Below are 25,278 nucleotides of genomic sequence, written 5' to 3' on the forward strand. Positions count from 1 at the left end.
TTATTGGAAGAAGACTCGTAATGACGTTCGTAGGTCTAAATCCAAATACGAAGAAGACGTATAAATATAATAAATATACGACGACACGAGAAGCCTCGGGAGAAATCTCTTAAAACTAAACATCTCAACTGCTTCGTTATCTTTTTGATTCGATTTTGATTGTGTTGGAGAACTCTGCGAGGATGAGAGAAAGGGTTTTTACATACGTTTCGCTGCTTCTTGTAGCTTTGTTTTCGTTTTCGAGTCTTTGCTACTGTGACGACCAAACGGTATTTTGTTAACTAATCTTTTGTCTTTCGTTGCAAAAAAGTTTCTGTTTTTAGTTTTTTTTCCCTCTGTTTTTGTAATAACCTGGCATTATGTTTTTCAGGTCCTGTATGAATCGTTCGACGAGTCTTTTGATGGTCGTTGGATCGTTTCAGAGAAACCTGAATACCAAGGTAAACAAAAAAAAGCTTCGAGTTGATTTTTCTTTGTTTGGAATTTGTAATGAATGGTTTAGCTTAGAATTAGTTTTGACTTTATTGATTTCCAGATTTATTCTGTGAATCTGGCAATTTTCTTGTTTAAATGATTGTTTTTTTTGAACTCTTCTAGGTGTGTGGAAGCACGAGAAGAGTGAAGGGCATGATGATTACGGACTTCTAGTGAGCGAGAAAGCTAAAAAGTACGGAATTGTGAAAGAGCTTGATGAGCCACTTTACCTTAAAGACGGAACTGTTGTTCTACAATACGAGGCTCGTTTCCAAGAAGGGCTTGAGTGTGGTGGTGCTTACTTGAAGTACCTTCGTCCTCAAGAAGCTGGATGGGTTCCTCAAAGTTTTGATAATGATTCTCCTTACTCTATCATGTTTGGACCTGACAAGTGTGGTGCTACCAACAAGGTGCATTTTATCTTGAAGCATAAGAATCCTAAGAGCGGCGAGTTTGTTGAGCACCATCTCAAGTTCCCTCCTTCTGTTCCGTTCGACAAGCTTTCTCATGTTTACACTGTTATCTTGAAACCTGATAATGAGGTGACGATTTTGGTTGATGGTGAGGAGAAGAAGAAGGGTAATCTACTGTCTGGTGAAGACTTTGAGCCTCCTTTGATCCCTTCCAAGACCATCCCTGATCCTGAGGACAAGAAGCCAGAAGACTGGGATGAGAGAGCCAAGATTCCTGATCCTACTGCTGTGAAGCCTGATGACTGGGATGAGGATGCACCCATGGAGATTGAAGATAAGGAAGCTGAGAAACCTCAAGGATGGTTGGATGATGAGCCTGAAGAGGTTGACGACCCTGAGGCAAGCAAGCCTGAAGATTGGGATGATGAGGAAGATGGTGAGTGGGAAGCTCCCAAGGTTTCTAACCCCAAGTGTGAGACAGCACCTGGATGTGGCGAGTGGAAGAGACCAATGATTAGGAACCCTGCTTACAAGGGCAAGTGGAGCTCACCTCTCATTGATAACCCAGCTTACAAGGGAATCTGGAAACCCAGAGACATACCAAACCCTGACTACTTTGAGCTTGATAGGCCAAACTTCGAACCTATTGCAGCCATTGGTATTGAGATTTGGACAATGCAAGATGGTATCATATTTGACAACATTTTGATAGCTAAGGACGAAAAGGTTGCGGAAACGTACAGACAAACCACATGGAAGCCTAAGTTTGATGTTGAGAAAGAGAAACAAAAGTCAGAGGATGAAGCTGCTGGTGAGGCAAATGGTCTCAAGAGCTACCAGGTAAATTGATTTTCACCACAAGATATGAAAGAGTTACACATGTCCCTTTTACTTATATGTGTCTGTGCATTGCTGCAGAAGAAGGTGTTCGACCTCTTGTACAAGGTTGCAGACATTTCTTTCCTGAGTGCATACAAGTCAAAGATCATGGTAAGTTGTCAATTCTAGTCTTAAGAACATATTATATGTAGAAGGATGATTTACTTAGGATCTGTAATTTCGTTTTGTAGGAACTCATTGAGAAAGCTGAAACACAGCCAAACTTAACCATCGGTGTGCTCATTTCAATCGTGATTGTCTTCCTCTCCTTCCTCTCCCTCTTCTTCAAGCTAATATTTGGGGGTGCAAAGGTAAAAAAACATGTCAATTTTAGTTTGGGTGTAATTTTATTGGCTTGTCTTGGTTGTAACGAAATTTGGGGTATTGAATTGTTAGGTTAATGTGGAAAAGAAGAAACCGGAAACATCAACAGAGGCCTCATCGAGCGAGTCAAAGACAGAGAAGGAAGAAACGGCGGCTGTGCCACGTAAGAGGCCGACAAGGCGTGACAGTTAGAGAAGATTTTGATTTTTGGGGTTCTTTGTTTGGTTTTAACACCTTATATAGACAGTAGAAAGACGAGATTGTAACATGCTTATTTTTTTTTATTTTTGTATGGTTTTTAGTTTCTCACTTGAATCTGAATGTGGATCAACATTTGGGTTGAAATATGATAACAGACTGACAATGTCACCTGGCCGTGTTAAGAACTCGAAGTTTGTACTTCTGGAGTCTTTCTTGATGCTAATAGCATGAGACTCATGTGAATACACACTTATATGCAACTCACCTGTCGTTTAAAATAAAATCTCATATGTGCTCCACTTTTCAGGCGAACCTTTTTAAGTTCATGAAGAAATAACATGCTCTTAATCCTAGAACGCAATCCAAATCGTAACGTCTAAGTGAAGAAGACAAATATTAATTGTAAGATTTTGTGGACACTGATTTTTGTTTTTTCTCTACTTTAATGTGTGTATGACATAAAGAATTGAGGATAGTTGAATAATATAATGCTTAAGGAGAAGAAAGGTAAGTTGGACCAGAAAACACAAAAAAAAAAAACTGTAAGCATGGTTCAAACTTCCCCTTATTTCAAGTCCTACATGGAAAATTTCTTTAAAGAGTTCATAACAACCAAAAAAGTATAAATTAAAAGAAGAAGAAGAAACAAATCTAAAACGTTACAAAAAGTTCGACATGGCTTTAAACTCTCTTTAGAGAAACCGACCGAAGCTTCTCTCTCCCTACCTCATGGTCCCTTTGAACCATATCACAACTTCTCGGGTTTTTTATAATTTACCGGCGACCACCAGCAGGCTTTCTAGCCGGACCAGTGTCCTCCTCATCGGATTCAATGTCACCGTACTGCCATATTCCAATTCTCGACTTGCGAGCTTCCTCTTGGAACTTCTCTAAAGCATCAAGAGCAGCTAGTTTGTCTTTAGGCTCCCATCTCTTACGTTTCTCCATTCTTGCTATTCCTTCCTGTTCATCATCATCATCACTCATCATCATCAATATCAATTCTTAGAAATGTTTTTTAAGACAAGGTGAGAGAAAACCTACCTGAAGCATTGCAGCGTTGACAGAGATCTCATCATCAACAGCAATGAGAGTGACAGCAAATTCAGTTCCAGTGCCTTGTCCTTTGACTTTGCCACCAGATGTGTCTCTTTCTTCAATCACTGCTTTAAACTCTTTACCACTACCTAGCGTCACCGTATGCAAATACTCTCCGGCTTCAGGACCAAAGTCTTCTTCCAAGCTTGGAACCTTTATGTAAGCAAGTCTGCAGAGCTGAGCAAGCCCTGGTGCTGCGGATACCGAAGCGTCGATTGGTCTGATTGCACTGTATGGGACTGTCTCTTGGTTTCCATAATCGATGTAGAACACTTCGAGCTTCTCATCTGCGGATTGGACCGCTGCTCGAGGTGCACTCACAATCTACACAACACAAGTATTGATTTAAATGAATAAGCAAGAAGCTAAAGAAAACTCGAAAATAAAGAAAGTGAATAGGAATTACCATTGCACGGTTCCAGGAGTTATCAAGGCTAAACTGTGCAAGGACGATGTCACCTCTTTTAGGATTGAAGGATCCAATAATGGGAGCGTCTTTGATACTCAAGGATGCAAGCTGGTTCTGAATGGAAGCTATTTTCTGATCTCCAGCAGATTGAACATAGAACCGACCACCTCCAAGTACTTCTGTAACCACAACCTTTAGGGTCTCCTTTTGCCTGGTTTCTACTGTATTAGTATTTCCGTTTGAGACTTCTTCTCCTTCAACATAGTTTTCCCAAATCTGAAAAAACATCAAAAACGGTTTAGCTGGCTTTGGTCTAAACATTTTGAAAGGGAGAAGGCTTTTTACAATAACATTTATTGCTTGTCACCTTCAGTTTCTGGTTTTTAGCAGATCTCTCTGCCTGTTCAAGAAGATTTGCTTCAACAATCCTGTCTGCACCAAAGCTGGTCTGCATTTTTGCTAAACCAGCTTCAAGCAAAACTGTCGCCACATTTGTCCTTGACTCCCACATGGATCCCAAAAAAGTACCGGTTCTATCCACAGTTTCAACTTCAATCTGTGTGATTATTACAACAGACTATGAAAAACCCATATAGGAGAATAGGAGACTGAGATGTAGATATAGGGATGCATTTTGTTTACCTCAACATCTCTTTGCATGATCCTACGTCTCATTACAGAGATAGCTTCGTCTGAAAAAGGTTCGCCACGGCCAGGACATCTGACTCCAGAGAATGAAAAGGCAATGCTACATGTCAACTTTGGAATAAAAAGCTTAAACCGATGTCCGCTGAGGACATATTCCACGACAGCGGGTATTCTCCTGATTCTTTGGAGGGATGGAAGGAAATCTTTAGCTTTCTTAGCTGCCGCCTGAGACAAATATATGCTTTACCAATTAGATTACTGAAAAAGGCTACCAAGGAAAATGAGATTAGTTAAGAAATGTGTACAGATATATTTACTAACCACAGTGAGGTCTGTGATGTGCATGGCTGGAGATTCTTTTGCAGAATGGATTCCTTTCTTTCCAGACAAAGCACGGGCTTCAGCAGCCAGAAGAGCATCATAGTGATTTGATCGCTCTTCAAAATCTCTATGTCTAACTACATTTCCAAAACCACGGGAAAGAACTAGCTCAGCAACATTCACTCCAGCCGGCTGACCGTCAGCAGATGATGCAGCCACTTCATCGGAATCGCCTTTGGCAGCAGATGGAAGGAACACTGAGCCAAAATCCATGAACCTATCAGCAGCTCCAGATGTGGTAGGACCATCTCCTTGGGTGACTTTCCTTGAGTATTCCATTTGAACAATAACCTGTTGCAGGGAAAGGGAAACCAAATCTTGTTCATATGTGAGCACACAACAAAGGCAATGAGTACAAGGCTCAACGCAATACCTGTTTGCCAACAAGTCGTTGTCTCAAAAACTCTCTTGCTTCCCGAGCATAAGGAGCTGGTTTCTCTTCTCTACGTGGGTTACCCATTTTTGGAGATCTGATACTCGAAAGACAGACCCGTCTCTCTGCCGCTGGGTTCCCAATTGGAACAGCATCATTGGCAACTATAACACAGTCCCCACTTACCACTTCCACTACCTAAAGAGATAAAACCAATGAATTAATAAGCAGAGTAGAGAGGCAGCATTCAAAAAATAATTTGGCCAGGACATATTACCTTTCCCGTAAAGTTCTGGTCATGAATTGCCTTAGAGTTTGTAGCTGGAGGAACGTAGTTTGCCCACATTTTAACCTTGTCTTTCTTGCATTGAAGTTCTGCAGCTTTCAACTTTCTCTTAGCTTCATCCTCCATCATGTTAGCACTCCATTCAACAAATTTAGCAAGACCCTAAGAAGATATTATAGAAATCATTATCAGTCCATTAGCTTAATATGCAATTCATGTTGAAAGTAAAATAACTGCTTAAGTAAAGCACATACATTTTCAACGAGCTCCAAACCCAAGTCTTTAACTGTTTCACCATCAGAATAATGAACTGAACCAATCAGATTGTTGAATTTGTCAACGCCTTCAAGAACAATGCGAACCTGCAATAACCAGCTCAAATTGAGATTAGTCCAAATGCCAAATACAGATAAACAGGAGAGACGTTTTTGAGAAAAAAAGCCCTTACATCTCTACTAAGAACACGGTGCTCGGTAAAGTACTTGGCTTCAGTTGCGAATGGATCAGCAGAGGAAACCTCAAAGGATGATGCTGCAGCAGAGGCAGCAAGTCTCTGAGCTGACGTTAAAGGACCTCGTGACTCAGCAGAAACATCTCCATTCGGCTCATCTGGAACTGTCTCAGTAACACTTCCATTTGCGGTTCGCCTTCCCATCGATGGAGCCTACATTGAAAGAGCAACATAAGTTATATATGTCAAAACGCCAACCTCGCATGCAGCACGATCAGGAGAAGAAGTTTAGTTACCTGGACTCCAGCAACAAATACTTGAACAAACTGGAACTCTGGAAGAAGATAAAAACGAATAGTACTTCCATCACGGACTTGCTCAACAATACCTTCCATAGGCTTTCCCTTATTTGCAGCTAAAAGACCCATGGCATCAAAACCAGCAGAATCCCCAATAGCAGAAGGAGGAAGATTTCTGATAGATGCCTCAGCAGCACCAGGAACCTGGAGTCAAGTAACAACCATAATCAAAATCATTTACATCAGAACAGAATTTGGAGTGAATAAGCAAAGGAGAGAGAAGACCAACCTTGCTCCAACGACCATATCCTTCCTGCTCAGCCTGCTTCTCGAGCTCTACCAACTCTGTAATGTAAGGACTAACCTTATCCTGATTCTGCTGACCTTGCTGTCTAACCTGTCCATAGTAACAAGAGTTCCTCCCTCATGTAAGAAAAGCTAAGGTCACATCACCCCCACATTTCAGACAGAATCATCTCAAATTCTCAAGTTGAAATAAAACGGTAATCACCTTTGCCCAACCATTTTTAACAACAAGCTTAGCAAGATTCTCGTTGCCAAGGAAAACAGAGCCAAATTCTCTTCCAGCAATAGCTTCCACTTTGTAATCCACCTTGAAAGCAACTTCCTATTGAATTATTAGAAAAAAAAACATATACTTTAGTCAAACACAATACCTAGTGTAATAACAAAGTCTAAGAATTTGGATTTTGTACCTTTCCTATGCAAAGTTTCCTCAAAAACTCCTTGCTTTCCCATGCAAAAGACTCATCTGTACCTCCCCTGCGAGCCTTAAAACACACACAAAATTGACTGTAAATTAGCGGGCAGAAAGAAAGAAAAAAGTAAAAAGATTTGTCCTTGAGAACAATTTATGATTGGTGGTGACAAAAGCTATCGTGTCAAAACATTTTACACCTGTCAAAAAGGTAGTTTGAAACTCACCAACTTAGGTGCAATAAGAGAAGAAAGAGTAATGGTCTTCTCCGGAGGGGGTCCGGGTCTGCTGTGGCTCAAAGCCGTGATCACTAAGCAGTCTCCGGATGTTACAGCCTTTACTCTTCCTTTTAGCCATTGGTTCTCATTCGCCGATGCCATGTTTCACTATCTTAACACAATTAAACACATTTCAACCCAAAACTCAAATATTGTCCCGATCAGATAATCAAAATCCACGAACGAGACAAAAACAAAAGCTACATGCATCGATTCAAAAAGAGGTTACAAAAGAATCAATCTTTTAATAAATCGCAGATACGTACATTCGTCTCGATCTGCACTATAACCAAAACCAATCAAAGCTAAAAAAAAAACTATAACGCTCAAATCACAATAACGTGAAAATCAGATCGGAATTAAATAAAAAAAAACGATCAAATGAAGCAACGAAACAGATAGATCTACAAGAATTATACGATCATTCCGACGAACATTACCTTATAAGAGATAGGAACTAGATCTGGATAAAGAGTTAGCTCTTGTCTCCCTCTCTGATTCAATCTATGATTGAACAAAAAAGAGAAGAAAGCTCTCTCTGAGTTTAGGAGTTACAAAAACGGCGGATCTCGAGAGAGAGAGAGAGAGAGAGCTCAGGGGATTTGTGCAGAGAGGTGAAACAAGTACTATAAAAAACATAGGAGGAAGATGATATAAAGTGTTTTGTCTATTTTAACCTCAATGTTTCGAATAAAATTACGGGTTTGTGCCATTTTTTTCTTTTTTTTTTTTTGTTAGATAGATTTTGTTATTACGGAAAAGAGTTGGTTTTAAGGTCGTACCGATGAAACTGAGACTCATCAACTTGTCTGTTTCAACTTTTAGAAGTTATAAAACCAAATTTTGCATACATAGTCCTTGTGATTTATTTTCTTTTATAGACTAGGCTTTTATAATTTCCGGTAAAACAAAACATTGTCAGATTCTTCGTTTCAGATTAGACAAAATTGCTTATCGACAAAAACGGAAAAAGTATTTTGGAATTACCTTATATATAAACTAATTGATAAATAAATATCCATGTTTATCCTAGTAGTTGATAAAAAGCCAAATAAAATAAAACTCATAGCTAAGTTATATAAAACGTTTGTTCAAAAAAGTTAACTGATGTAATAGGCTAATAGCTAGCTATTTAAGTTATGAATCAGTTTATTTGTGAACTAGTTTATTACTATAAGATACTGAGTCTCTTCGGCCAATAGTATTTTGTTATGTATTTAGTTTTTCTGAACTAGTTTATATGGCTAATGGCTTTCACATTTTTGCTATTTGTGTTTGGTAGCGATTGGATGAATTAATTAATAGTACAGATTATTCTTTTGTGTCTAATTATTTAATTCCGAATTTTCCATTCATGGATGGGTTTGTCACCTACTGTTAGCTATGAAGGTTATAAATAGGGGGGGCAATTTTAATTTTGTAAGAACGAGGCACTAAATTGCATGTGACCATAAATAAAAGCGAATTTGTAGTTAATATTTTGTGCAACCTAGCCTATACCCAAAATAAATGTCAAGTTGTAGCTTCTTTATTAATTTGTGTGAAAAGGATAAGTATAAATTATCAAGTCAACTTTTGTAGTTGAAATTAATCTTATCACAAAGTGGAGATCATCAAAACTAAAAACTGATCAACCAATTAACAGGAGTTTAATAAGTCAAAGGGTGGTACAATAAAGTAAATTAAATTCCCCACACCAAGAAAACTCGCCGAACACACAAAATAATTAAATACGTACCAAATTCTACACCCACGCATTTCCCATTTCCTCTTCTAGTACAGCAAATAAAAAAATTCAAACACATACACATTACAACAAAGTGACACGAAAAGATAAACAAACTAAAACAACACGTGTTTATTTCCACTTTCAATACCAGTACAAGGCTATTCCAAAAATTCCAATCACCGTCAGTCACGTTCGATGTGGAAACAAAACCCTCTCACGGGTTAATCATTACACAAAAATCCCCCAATAAAAATAACAGTATGGATGATGGTATACCATTTAAATATACGTCCGGTTCTGTCCACCAGGCTACCACTACGAACGCATGATCTTCAAAAACTGTTCCAATTAAACGTATAACATTTGACTTTATAGCTCATAGGGAGTTTGGGACAGAGACAACAAGTTATAACATAACTTCCTCATATAAAAAAAAACACACAACATTGATTTGACTATTTCCTAATGTAACAACAACAACTGGAAGAAAAAAGAAAAAAAACAAAGAAATATTCAAATGTGTAATCTCCGGGGAGGGATTAAAGCTCGAGGCGGATTTGGTATTGAGTCATCCGGTCCAATATCATCAATAGGCGGTCGCTTTCTATGGGCATCAGTGACCGATTGGTACGCCATACCCAATGCCAACGCCTAACACACAACCAATATATATTGAAGGTTATATATCAATTTCAATTCGCAGAGCCACATCATATAAGTTATATAATGGTTTACTAACTTTACTTACGATGTGGTCACGTTCCGGGGGAGCATAAATTCCAGCATTGGTTGTTGTTCTTCTCCGGCAACTCTTGTTTGGTGGATCCGATATGTTCTTGAAACCTGTCGGAATCACTAGAACCGGTAAACCGACAAGGTTTCCCATACATACTTTCTCCCAATCTGTCACGTTTCCAACAAACGCATCTACCGTAAAGCTCTTCTTGACTTCTTGGATCAACTTCCCACGAGCTCTTTGCGCCTACGTACGCGGGTAAATCAGAGAGATAAATAAATAAAACCGGACATAATCATCACAAAACCAACCCATAACCCAAAATCATAAAGCCGGAATGGGTAAAGAAAGACCTGAATGTAATCTACGGCTGTAATTAGACGAGTACGTCGTAACTCAACCGGCCATTGATCTTGAGCTTCATAGAGATCGTCTTGACCACTTCTTTGCCATTCATCAAAATGAGCTAACATGTCTACATCCATTGTGAAGTTCAATATCCCTTGAACCGACTCCACTGTATAGTTTAGTTCAAAAGGAACCATATTCACACCTTTCGACCCAAGAACTTCCACCACCTGAAGAAGTCAAATGTCAAATCAACACAAACCCGGGTCATTGTTCTGAGGGATTAAAAACTATCTGTTTACCTTCATGTCAGCATCTTTGGTATACCCAACAGTAAGTTTTGTGATATCCACAGAGAAGGGATCTTCAAACGCGATCTCTCTAGATGAGAGATCATCCGGATCTCTCCCTTTGATAGCGTCAAGGACTACAGCGCAATCCGAAGCTGTTCTACAGAAAGGTCCAAGCTTATCCTGTAACAAGATGAGTTGGAACCTAAAAGGTTATACTTCTCACTCCGTTTTTGAGCATATTAGGACAGCTGCTATTTGTACCATACCAGGCTCTCGGATATGCTCATCACTCCGGTTCTACCAACACTCCCAAATGTCGGACGCAATGCTGTTACGCCACACCGAGCTGCAGGGTATGTCATTGAGCCTGCTGTCTCTGAGCCTATGGCAAACGGAACCATACCTGAACAAAAGTTTATAAATTTTTCAACTATAGCCAAAACAGAAACGTAATCTTGATTCAGTTTTCTAGTAAAACTAACTAACCAGCCGATGTGGAAGCAGCGGGTCCAGCTGATGACCCGGTAGAGAATTCCTCGATATTCCACGGGTTCCTAGTCCGTCCCCGAACCAGATGTCATCATAAGCCAGAGACCCCGTAACCAGCTTTGCTACTAAAACTGCACCTGAAGCTTTTAATCTAAACAAAGAAAAAAACCAAGCGTCTTATTGACGTTGCCAAATTTTAAAAAGAAAACTCAATGAACATGGCCAAATTTTATTTTCAGTACCTTTTGTAAACCCATGCTTCAATATCAAGAAATTGGTCTTTAAAAGAAGTTGAACCCCATGTTGTTTTGTATCCGGGAACAGCAACTATATCCTTCAAACCATATGGAATCCCGTGAAGAGGTCCTATCACGGCAAAAAAACCACAATCAGAAACTTGAAATACCTATTGGTCACCAATCCATCAATGAGATAATATGACATGAGAGAAAAGATACCGAGATAAGTTCCTTGAGAGAGCAAATCATCAGCTTCTTTGGCTTGTTTGTATGCCAATTCTTCAGTATATGTAACCACCGCTTCAAGAACATGGTTGTACCTTTATTTTTTTTCAAGAATCCCCATAAACAACATCAGATCAAGTAGAATCCCTTGCAAACACTGAGTGAGAACAGAAGCTACCATACCGTTTAAGTTGCTTGAGATAAATCCGAACAAGTTCCTTGGAAGTAACTTGTCTTGTCTTTATAAGTTCTCCAAGTTCAAGAACCTGCCATAATGCATTCTCAAATCAGATAAATCTACACATATATCTATCGAAATGACAACAACAAAAAAAGGGAGATCTAACTTACACTCATGAAGGCGATATCTTCTTCATCTCTAGGGAGTTTTAATCCAGACACTGAAGGGTATTTGAATCTCTTGCCATGTACTCGTGGAACCTCTCTGTTCCAAGACGGATTAAACACGAGCGGGGACGAATTTTCCAACCCGCCATTCTTAGTAGCGACGAGTTTCCGGTTGGCTTGATATATAGGAACGTTCATTTCAGTGACCCCCTTTGCAATCTCCTGAATCTATATACACTAACTTGAAATTATCCATTGTGACAACTTGATAAGTAAACACATAAACTATGAAATAAACCAAAATGGCTTTCTAAATGAACAAAATCAAATTCACAGTTCAAACCACTCAGGCAAAAAAATTGGAACTAAACCCAAGACATATATGATGAGCAACTAACTGTTTAAGATTTCATTACAGAACTCATCACCAAACAAACAGTTCCAACTTCCAAAATGAGGATCCAGGTTCAGAGCATAAACTACAGTTAGAATTAAAGAAAAAGACTTACTTTAGTCTCATTGAAGAAACCAGAATCAAATAACTCAAACATGCCCTGAAGAGACTTAGCTTCCATAGTCTTATTTGGTAGTTCAGTTTCAGTAATGTTTACTGTCCTGATCATTAACATTATAAATCACTATCAGCTCATTAAAAACCACAAAATCAAATAACAAAGATCAGATTTTTTTTTTGTTTTACCTAGACTGCAAAGTTGTAATCTTACGGCAAGGAAAACTCACTATACGGTCCAAAAGTTGTATCTTAAAATATCTCACCATTTGAATAGAAAGGCTCACATGGAAGGATCTGCGTCCGTACAAAAGACCGTTAAACCTAGGATGAGGAGTAGGAGTAGGAGAAGTAGCCCAGCACTGCTATTACGGCTACGAGGAGGTGAGCCAGAGCCACGCGTCGGTAAGCAAGGTCGTGCGCTTGGAGCACACGTGGCGAACGTTGGTGCTACCATCGTCTCGGCTGGTGATTCGGGGTCGTCAACGGTGGCGCTGACTGTGAAATTGATGCTTACTGCTCCGGTAAGGAATTCGATCATATCTCTGAAATTACCATTAATGATTTTACTTAAACTGTATATTAATGATTTTATTTTTAAACTAGGTGATACCCGTGCTATATAACAGGATTATATATTTTGTTAGTTATTTTTTCTGTAATTTGTATTTTTGTAATATAGTTTTTTATTTTAATTTATTTTTCTTTGTTTATATAGTGTTTATTTGTATATCTGAGGCTATACAGTAAATTGGAAATTCTAATAGAGTAAGTAGTTTGTAAAATGTAGTTTTCACTAAAACAGACACACCACAATAGTAGATAGTACGTAGTTTTGTAAGAGAATAGACACTCCGCAATATTGGATAGTAGTTTTGTAAGAAGATAGACACACCCTGCTTCCATGGTTTAATTTATAGCTTGAAAAAATTACATATTTTAACGGATTTAACTCAAAATTTTTTTATATTTTAAATTTTTAAGAATTAAAATATTAATATTACTTAATTATATTACTTTAAATATATTATAATATTTTAAACTTTTGACGGAGTTCAAATATTTATAATAATTTAAACATTCTATAAAAATTTAAATATTTATAATATCTTAAACTTCTTAAAAAACGTAAATATATTATAATATGTTTACTTTTTAAAAGTTTAAATATTCTCAAATATAGAACCAAATTAAACTGTTAAATTTGGATACCTGATAAATCAAGTTTCCTGCTCATTTGTACTCAAAACATTTTAGTCACATATTTATAGTGATTATGAACCATATTCCAAAATATTTAGTCGATGTGGGATATACAGTACACCTTTTCTGTAAATTAGTTTACAACTTTACATATATATAATTTCTATGTTTTTAATTCTTTCTATCTATACTACTCACAATTAATTACTATAATTTCGTTAAGGAAATATTATAATATCAGAAATCAAGCAATTTAGTCAGATTTGGTAACTTGAATATTCGTTTTTAAAGATTTAACTGAATCACTAAATATTACTTTAAAAAAATTATCTGTTAAGATCAATATCGATAATTAAGTAAATATCCGAATTTTTGGTAATTAAAATTTATGGTTTCCATTTAAATACCTTAAAGAAAAATGAAATCAGAGTGTTTGCCTATAACGAATAATTCTGTTTAGGATCTTAAATAACTAATCATGAATGAAATAATATATTGGATCCAAAAAATATTATTCTGGAGTACAAACAGATCCGCGGGTTTTTTTCCTTCTGTAGTCGGATATGTAAGGATCCGCGTCCCGACCCGGTAATTTTTTAAGTGATCGACCGAGGGTATTTTCGTCATTTAAAGAAATTGAAACTATAGGTTAATTAGATTAAATTTTGTGATTCTCTAATCATTTTTAATGAAAAACCTACCAAAACCAAGTCATTGTCCATTTTACTCTAGAGAGTATTTCTGCTTTAATAGTAAAGATAGAATCGGTTCAACCGGTTTGGTTATGGGATTTGTCCACAATTTTCAACGTCAGGCCGGTTCTTGTCTCAATCCAATAGTTTTTTATTCCCTTTATCGACTTCTCCGCCACGCGTTTATATATTTAATTTTAATATGTTACTTACTAACTACTGAATAAAATACGTAAAGGTGAATCAAATAAACGTGTTGGAAGAAGGATGATGAAAAATAATAACATGAGTTGACAATTTCTGCGTATGATTGATTATGTAAAACAAAACTTTTTGTTTCATGTTGTTTTGACAACAATATTGTACTTGTACGTTTGATTGTTTTTCATCGATTTTGTTAAACTATAAAATAAATAAACCATAAATCACTTTTAAATGAAAATTAATACTACTACATTAGTAAACAATAAATACCGAGTAGATATTGATTAAAATCACACCTATGCATTTAGTGATATAAACCAAGTACAGTATCGGTTTGTTGATTGAGATAACAAATCAAATCGATTAGTGTAAATATTGAAAAGCTAGTTTGCTTAGTCCGATTACGATTAAAATTGAGACCAAAAGAAAAAAAAAATTTAAGCAATTAAAAAAGATGACACATGTGACATGTCGCGAATAAACTCCAACCGTGTTGCGTTTTCGTTCTCTGAATCTTAAGTATATTAAATAAAATAAACAAAAAGGGAAAATAAATAATTAAGTATTTAATGTATATAATGTGTCCAGCTAGATTGCTTCGGTGCCTCAAAAGAAGAGAAAAAAAGAACAAAAAAAAAAAGAAAAAAAGAGAGCTTTCAATTTTGTGAAGCTGAAGAATCGTACACCTTCTTATCGTCTTCTTCTTCCTTCCCCATCGTTTCTAATTCTCCCCTGAAGATATTTGCTTCTACTAATTTTTGTTGGGTAAATCTTTTTTACTTCTCATCCTCTATAACCTTATTAAAGGTTCGTCGTTCTTACTTTAATAAATCTAATTAGCTTTTTCGTGTAGCGTTTGATTCAATTGGGGATCATACTTTTTGTAAAGTTCTTTTACCCTTTTCTGCGAATTTAGCAATAAAGTTCTATGGAAAAAAAGCTAACTTTTCGTGATTATTTTTTTTCAATGCTGGATTTGGTAATTTTCCCTGTTCAGTATTTTTTTCCCTTTTTTGTTCTTTTGATTTGTTTATGTTCTCTTGTTCTTCAAGCGTTGAACCAGACAAGTTTTGATTTTGATTTTACTTTTTTTTTTATGAATGTGAAGAGAATTGAAGAACCCTAATCTGATTTCTCTGTAGGAAACAGTAATATGCGATCTGGGGGATTAGTTGAATTATAACATTCCTGGAAAAAAATCTGTTCTTTATTAGCTCTGATTATTGCAAATTTTGTCAAGAATGTGTGTAGATTTGCAGAGATCAGTAGAGCTATTCCTAAGTTGCTGAGTTTTTTATATAACAGGTTCATTGATGCATACTAGTTTATTCTAGTCATTAGTTTTGGATCACTTTGATAGTTTCAGTAATGTGGCTTCTCTCAGGATCTTCTTCAGCTATTGGGGTTTCATATCTAATGACCTTTATATATTAGAGCATTGTTGCATGTGATGGGATCATTCTGATCATTTATTGTCTCATTGAAAAAAAAAGAATCACAGATCTCTTCAACATCTTCATATTTTTTTTGGTTTCTCCTCTGGTGCTTCGTGTTCTTTGGTTTTTATGAGTGATTTTTGTGTATCTAATTCCCAATTTCTCAGGTTCATCATACTCTTAACCAAGATGCAGCTCAAGGTCCCTGAACATCAAGTTGCAGGACACATTGCTAAAGATGGGAAACCCGGTCCCCTTGTAGATGACAAGGGTCGTTTCTTCAAGCCCCTTCAAGGCGATTCTCGTGGTGAGAACGAGGTTAAGTTCTACGAATCTTTCTCAACAAACACAGAGGTTCCAGATCACATCCGCAGATTTTTCCCTGTGTACCACGGTACTCAAGCAGTTGAAGGTTCTGATGGTGCAACCATGATTGTTCTTGAAAATCTTCTTGCCGATTACTCAAAACCATCAGTGATGGATGTTAAGATGGGTTCAAGAACATGGTACCCTGAAGCATCTGAAGAATACGTTCAAAAATGTTTGAAGAAAGACACTGGTACCACAACTGTATCAGCTGGTTTCAGGATCTCTGGGTTTGAGGTGTATGATCACAAAGAATCTAGTTTCTGGAAGCCCGAGAGAAAGCTTCTTCGTGGGCTCAAAGTCGATGGAGCGAGATTGACTCTAAGGAAGTTTGTATCATCGAACTCGCTTTCTGATATGGGTTCAAAACCTGACTCTGCTTTTGTTTCTAGTGTTTACGGTGGTTCGAACGGGGTGTTAACACAGTTGCTGGAGCTCAAGACTTGGTTTGAGAACCAAACGCTCTACCATTTCAACTCTTGTTCGATACTAATGGTCTATGAGAATGAATCAATCTTAAAGGGGAATGATGGTGATGCTCGACCACAAGTGAAGCTGGTGGATTTTGCTCATGTTATGGATGGTAATGGTGTCATTGACCATAACTTCTTAGGTGGTCTATGTTCTTTCATAAACTTCATTCGTGATATTCTTCAGAGCCCAGATGAGTCTGCAGAATCTTAGATCAAGTTTTATATTTTTTTTGTCTTTTTATTTTTCGATTGGCCTGATTCCAGTTTTATGGATATAATTATAAACTCTTCATTTGTGTATCTAAAGAGAATACATTCGTACTCTTATCTCACGGCTTTTCCAATTCTAGGCATATAAAAATGGTTCCATTTTTTTTTTACTTTACTTTGATTGTGATTTGTGAAGAATATACACATCTAAAAACTTTAGAGCCAAAAGAGTAATAAATTCAAAGTAATAGTAAACTTTTGTAAATAATGAAGGGTTTGTTTGCAGTGAAATCTCAAATACTACTATAAGTATAGGGACTGAAACGAAATCGTCTTCTATTTTAATTTCACTCTTATGCTCTGCTTCTTCTCTTCCTCTTTTCAAATTCACGTCTCGCGCGCATCGAAGAAGACGATTGACTGAGAATGGTGCTTCTATGCTTCGTCTTGGATCTTCGGAATATCTCTCCTTCTCTGATCGGAGATCTAAAGCAGGTCTCTCTCTCTCTTTCCATTCTCAGTATAAATTTGTATTCGTAGATCGCTGAATCAATCTGTTCTTGATCGAATCTGATTGTTGCTGGGGATTTCGTCTCTCTGATTCTCGGATTTGATTGTTACTGCGAATTTTCATCTTCCTGAATCTCGAATTTGATTGTTGCTGCGAATAATCTCGTCTTCGTTTCTGAATCTCGAATTCGATTGTTAGCTGCTCGATTCTGAAGCTTCGGATTTGATTTGATTGTTGTTGCTGGGAAATTGTGTGTAGTTGTTATTGGAGCTCGGAAATTTACATGCGATTTCGTCTCCGGTAGATTCTCTCACTGATCGGATCGGTTTGTGTTATATTCTCAAAGATCGGATTTCTGGAAACGATCAGGTTATATTCTCCGTCATTGATTCGTTTGTTTCCTTCTGCTTTTGGTGGTTGTGTGTGGCTTTTCACTTTTTTTTTTTAAGGATCTAGCAGTTGAAATTTGCCTATACACCTACTGGAAACTTCTGTCTTCGAGACTTTCATCACGCTGTTAACAGCTTGCCTTTGGATGCGTTTGTACCTGAGATCGATGAATCGGGAGCCATGTCTTGCGGAGGTCTCTCTTTTTCCTTGATTCTTCTAGCTGTTTCTTCATAGTTAATTTGATGATTGTTGATCGTACTGAATTATTTATAGATCTTAAGCTATCAAGTCTTCTGTGTGATCGAGCTTTGTACTCATGGGGAGGTAGAGACATTATGAGGAAAGTTATTGTACTGAGTTCTTGCTTTCCTGAAGATATGGATTCTGAAGCGAGAAGCAATCTTATGGTCAGTTAAATGTGTCAACTATTGTATGTTTTAGTGAGTTTAGCTTGTTTTCTCAGTGCTGACTCTTTCTGCTTCAGGCTGCAGCAGATAAATGTGTGTCGGTTGAGTTTCTTTTGTTTGAGAAGCAATCAAGCTATCTAAGCTATACTCAGGAAAAGATTAATAGATTCCTTAGATGCTTATCAGATCTTGACAATTGTTCATTTCAAACCTGCATTCCTGGTAAGTTCCGTATAACTAGCTGCTTTACATACAGTTACTACATTTCTCAGAGTTTGATGACTGGTTCGTTAAATAAGTTATCCAGGCTACTTTCTTCATTTGAATCTATTATTTGTAAAGAGGTTTTGAATCTAGTACGAAGTAACACAAGAATAGTTCTGAAACTGATCCGTTGTATGCATTCAGATGGAAAATCACTTCATGGCCTTGAAAAGAGATGGCTTCAGGAGCTAAAAGATGACACTGGAGAATCACTGCAGGCCCAGATTATCTTCAAAAGTAACCTTTTTGGTACGGTGAACTCGATCTTCTGCAATCTCACTGCAGCTGCGAATCAGATTGTCGACGGATTTATCCCTTGTCGAGTACTTAGCTCTACCCTAAACTTGAATATTTGATCTCCCAATAATATGACGAGTATGATAATGCCAATGTTGGATAAAGTCGTATAGTACGATTATAAATTACTTCAGCTAATGCTTTTCCCACTACATTTTTTCATCCTCTTTGTTGCTGTTTACAGACATGCAGGTGCCACGGCATCCCATTACAAGAGTCAGTGGTAAACAAAATAGAGAAGCTGCAATGCTCCATAACCAACCTTGAAATAGGAAAGTTTGATGTGATTGAAAATTCTGTGAAAGTTGGCAACAGAACTGTCCTGTTCTTACCTTCAATCCATAGTCTTCAGAAACTTCATCCATTTTCTTCCCAAGTTGATTTCAATGTCATACGGAGGACTAATCTAACTTCTCTCAGCGAAGGTAAGGCTTTTTAGCTATCTACTGCACTCTCTTCTTCTGACTTCGGTTCTTGCCTCCAAATTAGAGAGCTTGATTCAAGTATACTACTTTGACGTAGGCCTACTACTTGGCGCACCTTACATTGTCAGCCCTTCAACCTGTCATGAAACAGAAGCTACTTCTGAAGAAATGGATCAACCAGATCTGAACACTCAGAGTAAGCACATTCTTCCGTAAAGATACCCACATTGCAGTAGCGAGCTCAGGTGCCTCCAGTATAAATAACTACGCAATGCCTCGTATTGTTCCTAATCATCTAGAAATACAGTTTTTCAGGGACTATGTGGTGCACTATATTCAATGGACCAAGGCTTGGTTTGTTCTTCAAACTGTAATCTAGAAACCATGACAGTCGTGGAATTTCATTGTTATTACATTCTTCAACCGTCAGAAAATGGTCCAATGCTTCTGAAGGTAAAAATTCATCAACTATGACCCTTTAATAACTCCTAACCCTCATCCTGGTTCTAATCACATTAGCCTTTCTGAATAGTATTCTCCCTGTGATATGATAAGTTTGTGTTATGTCTTGAGTTTGTGCAGTTACTTAGCTTAACAGACGAAAAATGTTTACAGAGATTGGCAGGGTCAGAAGAAGTCCTGCCTATTTCCAGTGCCAGTCAGTTTGCGGAGTCCTCTATTCCTAGAGAAATCGAGATCTCTGTCAAAGGCGCTTTGTTACAGGTCGATTTTATTTCAATATGTTCATATTGTATTTAGACTTGTATTTTGACCTCTATTCCAGTCAGTATTTAGACTTGTATTTTCCCAAAAAAAAGTATATAGACTTGTAACTTGTCTTTCATTTCTGAAATTTAAGCAGATTGAATCTACAGACTACAATCCTTTGACACACAACAGAGGCTTCCACCAAAAACTAAACCTTATTGTGAAGGAAAGTCTTCAATTTGGGTGAGTATTCTCCTCCTATCTTCTCTACTTCATTAGCATCCCTGCAAATCTGTTACAGATCTTTAGCTTGTTTTCTTGTTTCTGGAAGTTCATTAGATTCGAACATAAAAGACGCAACATGTGAAGTGAGCCCAGTACTTTCAGATTCTGTAATTCCAACGGAACAGAAATTTCCACACATAGTCAATCCAGAAACCCTTCCGGAAGTTCATATAATTGATGAAGAAGAACAAGCAACAGCTTCCATTACTAAAGAATGGGAACAACTAGTAGTCACTGAGGAGGTTTTCATGAAGTCCTCTTCTCCGGTTCAAACAACACACAAACGAAAGATAGACCCCCAAGTTATGTCTCCTTTACAGAGTAACAACAAACAGGCTGATATGAAAACATCCATGATTTTAGAAAGACTTGAAGCTCCGAGGAAGATGAGAGGAAAAGTTGGGTCGCCAAGTGTAGTCATACATAGTCCCATCTCAGCAGATGTCTGTGTCATGTCTCAGAAGAAGCCTCTGATTCCTTTTCAGACAACTCAGGTTTCATCAAGCCAGCTCATGAAACCCAACTTTCAGAGACTGAAAAAAAAGCAAAAGTGAGCAGTAGCTCTCAGGGTAAGACTCTCTTATTTCTACACCTTTCTTATTGATGATAGTGAGAGAGTTAAAAAGAAGTGTAAGAGATTTTTGTTTTTGAGCTGAAACAGAGTATGGAAAGGATCTCGAGGAGACTTGGAGTTTGGAAGAAAGGTAATGTCCTGTAGTTTGCGTAGTGATAGATAAACATGATCTGATATTTGTTGTTTAGTTTCTTTTCTATCTTTTTTTTTGTACAAAAACCAAAGCTATACCAAATCTCATTAATTACATACAGTATGTACAATTTTAACTATATTACTACACTCTTAGAGCATCGTTCAATATCTTCCATACGTTCTAGAAATTCTCTTTATGGAAAATGAACTTGGTGGAGGTCTTATGAGAGAAATCCAATGACAAGTGTCGTAGCTCTTTCACTAATCCAGCTGCTCCACAATAAAACACTCCTGCCAATTATACCAAACCATTCACATTATTATTTGCACATGCATCAAAATATGAGTAGTTTTTTTACTAACAAGCAAGAAACTCACCAACTCTAGTCTTGGGATGCTTCACAGCGATCCTTTTGAAAACGCTTCTCCAGTTTGGCCTAGCGAAATGGGACATGACATGTGTTCCTGACACAACGTCTACTCCATTCTTAGCATGGTTCAGCGACTGGAGCATCGTGATCAATGCGGACCTGGCGTCTCCTTCCTCGTAGACACTGGTGCAGTAATTATGCAGTTCAATAACGTTGTTGCGGTCTGTTTCGGCCACTTCGTCCATCACGTTCTTGAACCAGTCAAAAGATCCTTGCTCTCTTGTGACCCAGTAGAAGTAAGCTCTCTTGGTTCTGAACGCCTCACTTTTTCTTGCTGGGGAAAGAGGAGGAGAGACCATGTTGTGGATCGGTGACTGTCTTCGGTTACTACCTTCTCCATTGCCTTTTAAATTGTTGATTATGTCCTTGACGATGCTAATCATGGGAGTAGCTCCGATTCCTAGACCTACTAGTAGAACAACATCAAACTTCTTGTAGTCTTGTGCTGGTGCTCCATATGGACCGTCGATTAGGATTCTTGGATAGCTAAGGGATCAACGTTTCAAAGATAAATTTGACAATGTTATAGACTGCTTATGTATATATAAGCCCCTATTTATGCTTCAATGATTCTAGAAAATAACTGATGATTATTGACAAAACTTACTTAGATATGTTATCCCGGTGCCTTGGGGAGGCTATGTTCAATCTGCTTTCACCAAGAAGGTGTGGCTTACACAGCTGAGGTTCAGATAAATACGAAGAAAATTACATACTTGGACACAAATAATCTCTTGTGTTCATGTATAGGGGAAATACCTCAGAGAATAATGATCTTAACTGCCGAGTCCAGTCTCCTAGAACTCTAATGTGGACACTGAGGTAGTCATCTCCCGGGGCAGAGGTAATTGAGAATGGATGCCTGTTTATATGTAGACAAAAATGTTCAGTCTAATTTCCAATTTTCCATATAAATGTCTCAGATAGTATGAGAGTTTTCCTTATTACCATTCTAATGTAGAAACTGCAGAGCAGTTGAGATACATATATTGTCCACTCTTGTATCTGAAGTTGTTTGGCCTTGACAAGTGAAGCGACAAAACATTCCCTGGTAACACAGAAACCTGTTGAAGATGTAAGGTAATGATAGAGATGAATATACCAAGTCTTTGTTTTCTTGGATATTTCAATATAGAAATATTTATAGATTTTACCTTTAGTACTGAAACAGCCTCGACGCTTGACCTGAATGCACGAATCAGCCTTTCAAACAAGTAAAGAACCACCGGTACCATCAAATACATCCATGTCTATTAAATCACATGAAAACCAAAATTAGAGTCCGTATATATTGCATCTGTTAGTACTGTTACAACTTTGTATTGATGAGTTACTAACCGTTTTCTTGTACCATCGCTTGATGAGGTAGACATAGTATCCATGAACGATAAGAAGTGAGTAGACAATAACAAACAAGTGGTGAGAGTACCAGAAGGCATTGAAGCCTGTTATTTTCTTCAGTGGTCCAGGAAGCTTGAGCTTATTACGTCTGAACCATGTTGTAGCCAAAGTGAAGGCTATGGTCATTAGTATAACCATTGCAATCCCTGTAACTCCTTCTACCGATTGCACAAAGTCCATATATCTTTTTGTCTGTGGCCCAAAATACTGCTCCATTGGCTTATACTCGTCTTCATCTGCAGCTATCAGCCGTGGGAAATCACAGGCTAAGTGAGATGTAGCATGGATTCCAACTCCAACTGCAATTCCTATTGCTATGACCTGTGTAAGATTTCGATCATAAGCATTACTATCTGAAACCTCTTTTTTGAATTTATACTCTCCAGCAAGCTAAAAACATTACCTTGTGAAAATTGAGGCTGTCATCGAAAGGAACAATAACACCTAACTTGGTTTTTGTCCGGAGCCAAGTGATGGTGTTCCTACAAACTGGTAACAAAATCATAGCCATGTTTAGTTTAAGCGTCTCTGCAGCTCCTTTAGCTATACAAACACACACCCCCATAACTTGGTAAGCATCTGATCTTTTTCGATACTGCATGAACTTCCAGGTGAACAGACCGGCCATAGCACCTATCCATAAAGCTATCACCCACACTCTCTTCCAATTATCAAACACAAAATACTTCATCCATCTGTAAAAACGCACCACGAGATTCCTACTCTGCGGAACCTTGAGATTATGACTTAGCAACTTGCTCAGCTTCTTACTCTCCCCATCTCTCACATCCTCGATTGGGGCTTGCAGTAGAAGGATCTCGAGATTCTCTATCTGTTTGGCATTGTAGCAAGTGCCTCCAAACACATCAAAAAACACTCACAAACCAAAACCTTTTCTCTAGCTAACAAAAAAGATCAATGAACAAAACAAACCTCATTCAAAAAACTTCACATACCATGATGTACCCATAATGAAAGGGATCTAGCTCTTCCATAATCAAAGCAGCATATTCATCAGCTTGTTTCCGAATATTATCCAGCTCGTTTGCAGAAGCACTTAAAGCTATAATCTGTACAAGAAGATGAAATCACCTAATGAAGATCACAAACTGATTCAAGATTTCTAAAACCAATCACTAAAACAAATCAAGATTCTACCTCTCTTACTTCGGCTTCATTCAAACGTCCATCCGAATCCTTATCGACCCTGAAGTCCACACCACACTCCAATATGAAACAGGAAGTTCCAATGGATACATAAAGAAAACGAAACAAAATGGTTTCAAGAAAACATTACATGTCGAAGAAAGTTCGTAGCCTCGAATCAAAATCTTGATCAGTGATCTGCTTCCAGAACTCTTTAAGCTCATTCATGTTTATTGAATCTCCACTTACGTTTTCCCTCCTCGCTAAAGCATCGAACAATGCCAACGCAAACTCAGTCGACTTCATCCCTACAGCAGCAAAATTTTATGTTAAAAAATCATTGAAACTTTTCAAAACAGAGAAATACTAAAAACTCTGCTTCTCTGCTAAGTGCTAACCTATACATTCCCCGAATTTGGAACGGTGTAATAAACCGCTGCTAGTCTTTGTAATCTCATTGAACTGTTTCTCAACTTCAAACCAACCAGTGACGCCATCAGTCTTGGTGATGAATTTGAGACCTTTGAGTGCTAACTCCGCTCTAGACTTCGAACGGCGTAGCTTAGCCTTCTGCGGCCGCGGTGGTTTTCTAGAAACGGAAGAAGCAACTCGTTTCAACTCGCTAGAAACGGAAGAAGCTATGCGTTTCAACACCGAGTTACTCCTCGATGAACGACCTGGTCTAAGAAGCGATTGATCCGATCCAGCGACTCTATGGTCCGGTGACTTTAAACCGTACACGGAGACGGAGTCGTCATGGATATCAAGCGTGATCTCCACGTAAGGTTGATCTTCCTCGTAATAACTCCTCGTCTTCTCCGACGACGACGGTCCTCCGTACGGCGTCTCTGTGCCGCTTGGATAGTAGTAATGTCTCGTGTTTTCGAAGTCTAACTTTTGCATTTTTCACTTCGACTCCTCAAATCTTTTCTTCAGAAATGTTTTCGTGCATCTGAAGATGAAACGAGAGAGAAGAAATATGAAAATGTTGAAAAAAAACAGAGAGACGAACTGTGTAAATGATATAAAATTACCACCGGAATACCAAAAGCATACACTAACCAAACACTATGAGATTAAATTATTGTTTTTGAGGTTATGTCTAAACAATTGAAAATATATTATCTCAGCCAATGAATTTTTACGAACATAGAAAGTTTCAAAGTAGCATGAAAGGAGACTTTTCATTTGTTTAATGTTCTTCTTCTTCTTCTTCTGTTGGGGTTGGTTTAGAAAGTTTCTTCAGAGTTGTTAGTATGTACTTTGTTTCTTCATGGTCAAAACTCCCGCGCATTACCGTGCCACGTCCAATAGTTAAGACCTTTTAAGTTTTAGTCAGGATATTCCGAATTTTTTTATAAGCTTTTTTTTTTTGAAAAACAATTTTTTTATAAGCTTTATCGTCATATTAATATGATCACGTTACATCTAAATCAATCATCAAAATCTATATGAATTAACTAATCGAACATTTACATTGTTTATTCAATCCACTATTTGATAAACATAACATTTTTTTTAATTCACCTACCACTTGTTGCAAATATGGTATTGAATAGTTTTCTCTAGA

General features: G+C 37.6%; 5 protein-coding genes and 1 pseudogene across 10 annotated transcripts; 3 read left to right on the forward strand and 3 right to left on the reverse strand.

Annotated features, from left to right (window-relative positions):
• On the forward strand, positions 40 to 2,551 carry LOC104768940 (calnexin homolog 2-like). Its single transcript, XM_010493040.2, has 6 exons — positions 40 to 269; positions 371 to 440; positions 598 to 1,727; positions 1,806 to 1,877; positions 1,958 to 2,077; positions 2,163 to 2,551. The coding sequence occupies exons 1-6, from the start codon at positions 183 to 185 to the stop codon at positions 2,280 to 2,282; spliced, it is 1,599 nt and encodes a 532-aa protein (XP_010491342.1). The 5' UTR covers positions 40 to 182; the 3' UTR covers positions 2,283 to 2,551.
• Positions 2,823 to 7,846, reverse strand: LOC104768941 (staphylococcal nuclease domain-containing protein 1). 2 transcript variants are annotated; one of them, XM_010493042.2, is made up of 16 exons: positions 7,673 to 7,846; positions 7,182 to 7,340; positions 6,953 to 7,027; positions 6,748 to 6,864; positions 6,526 to 6,633; positions 6,234 to 6,440; positions 5,935 to 6,150; positions 5,741 to 5,848; positions 5,478 to 5,648; positions 5,201 to 5,398; positions 4,768 to 5,118; positions 4,441 to 4,671; positions 4,166 to 4,354; positions 3,796 to 4,074; positions 3,336 to 3,713; positions 2,823 to 3,254 (listed from the first exon to the last, which is right to left on the reverse strand). In XM_010493042.2, exons 2-16 carry the CDS (start codon positions 7,332 to 7,334, stop codon positions 3,066 to 3,068), a joined length of 2,970 nt encoding a protein of 989 aa, XP_010491344.1. In that variant the 5' UTR covers positions 7,335 to 7,340; positions 7,673 to 7,846; the 3' UTR covers positions 2,823 to 3,065. The 2 variants fall into 2 exon arrangements, with proteins under 2 accessions (XP_010491344.1, XP_010491343.1); XM_010493041.2 differs by having other exon boundaries at positions 7,182 to 7,344.
• On the reverse strand, positions 9,293 to 12,713 carry LOC104768942 (annotated as a pseudogene).
• On the forward strand, positions 14,848 to 16,856 carry LOC104768946 (inositol polyphosphate multikinase alpha-like). Of its 2 annotated transcripts, none has more exons than XM_010493050.2 (2): positions 14,848 to 15,056; positions 15,853 to 16,856. In XM_010493050.2, exon 2 carries the CDS (start codon positions 15,875 to 15,877, stop codon positions 16,733 to 16,735), a length of 861 nt encoding a protein of 286 aa, XP_010491352.1. In that variant the 5' UTR covers positions 14,848 to 15,056; positions 15,853 to 15,874; the 3' UTR covers positions 16,736 to 16,856. The 2 variants fall into 2 exon arrangements, with proteins under 2 accessions (XP_010491352.1, XP_010491353.1); XM_010493051.2 differs by having other exon boundaries at positions 14,848 to 15,014.
• Positions 16,989 to 20,888, forward strand: LOC104768945. Of its 4 annotated transcripts, none has more exons than XM_010493044.1 (13): positions 16,989 to 17,229; positions 17,504 to 17,614; positions 17,702 to 17,828; positions 17,909 to 18,042; positions 18,120 to 18,264; positions 18,451 to 18,629; positions 18,788 to 19,028; positions 19,126 to 19,224; positions 19,336 to 19,481; positions 19,611 to 19,751; positions 19,891 to 19,979; positions 20,068 to 20,590; positions 20,683 to 20,888. In XM_010493044.1, exons 1-12 carry the CDS (start codon positions 17,161 to 17,163, stop codon positions 20,573 to 20,575), a joined length of 1,989 nt encoding a protein of 662 aa, XP_010491346.1. In that variant the 5' UTR covers positions 16,989 to 17,160; the 3' UTR covers positions 20,576 to 20,590; positions 20,683 to 20,888. The 4 variants fall into 4 exon arrangements, with proteins under 4 accessions (XP_010491346.1, XP_010491349.1, XP_010491347.1 ...); XM_010493047.1 differs by having other exon boundaries at positions 19,644 to 19,751; XM_010493045.1 differs by having other exon boundaries at positions 17,705 to 17,828.
• On the reverse strand, positions 20,911 to 24,702 carry LOC104768944 (respiratory burst oxidase homolog protein A-like). Its single transcript, XM_010493043.1, has 12 exons — positions 24,107 to 24,702; positions 23,860 to 24,016; positions 23,721 to 23,769; positions 23,519 to 23,632; positions 22,966 to 23,394; positions 22,500 to 22,883; positions 22,316 to 22,411; positions 22,110 to 22,225; positions 21,921 to 22,023; positions 21,769 to 21,842; positions 21,109 to 21,647; positions 20,911 to 21,021 (listed from the first exon to the last, which is right to left on the reverse strand). The coding sequence occupies exons 1-12, from the start codon at positions 24,609 to 24,611 to the stop codon at positions 20,912 to 20,914; spliced, it is 2,676 nt and encodes an 891-aa protein (XP_010491345.1). The 5' UTR covers positions 24,612 to 24,702; the 3' UTR covers position 20,911.

The sequence above is a fragment of the Camelina sativa genome, chromosome 20 (genome assembly GCF_000633955.1).
Source record: "Camelina sativa cultivar DH55 chromosome 20, Cs, whole genome shotgun sequence".
NCBI classification, from domain to species: domain Eukaryota; kingdom Viridiplantae; phylum Streptophyta; class Magnoliopsida; order Brassicales; family Brassicaceae; genus Camelina; species Camelina sativa.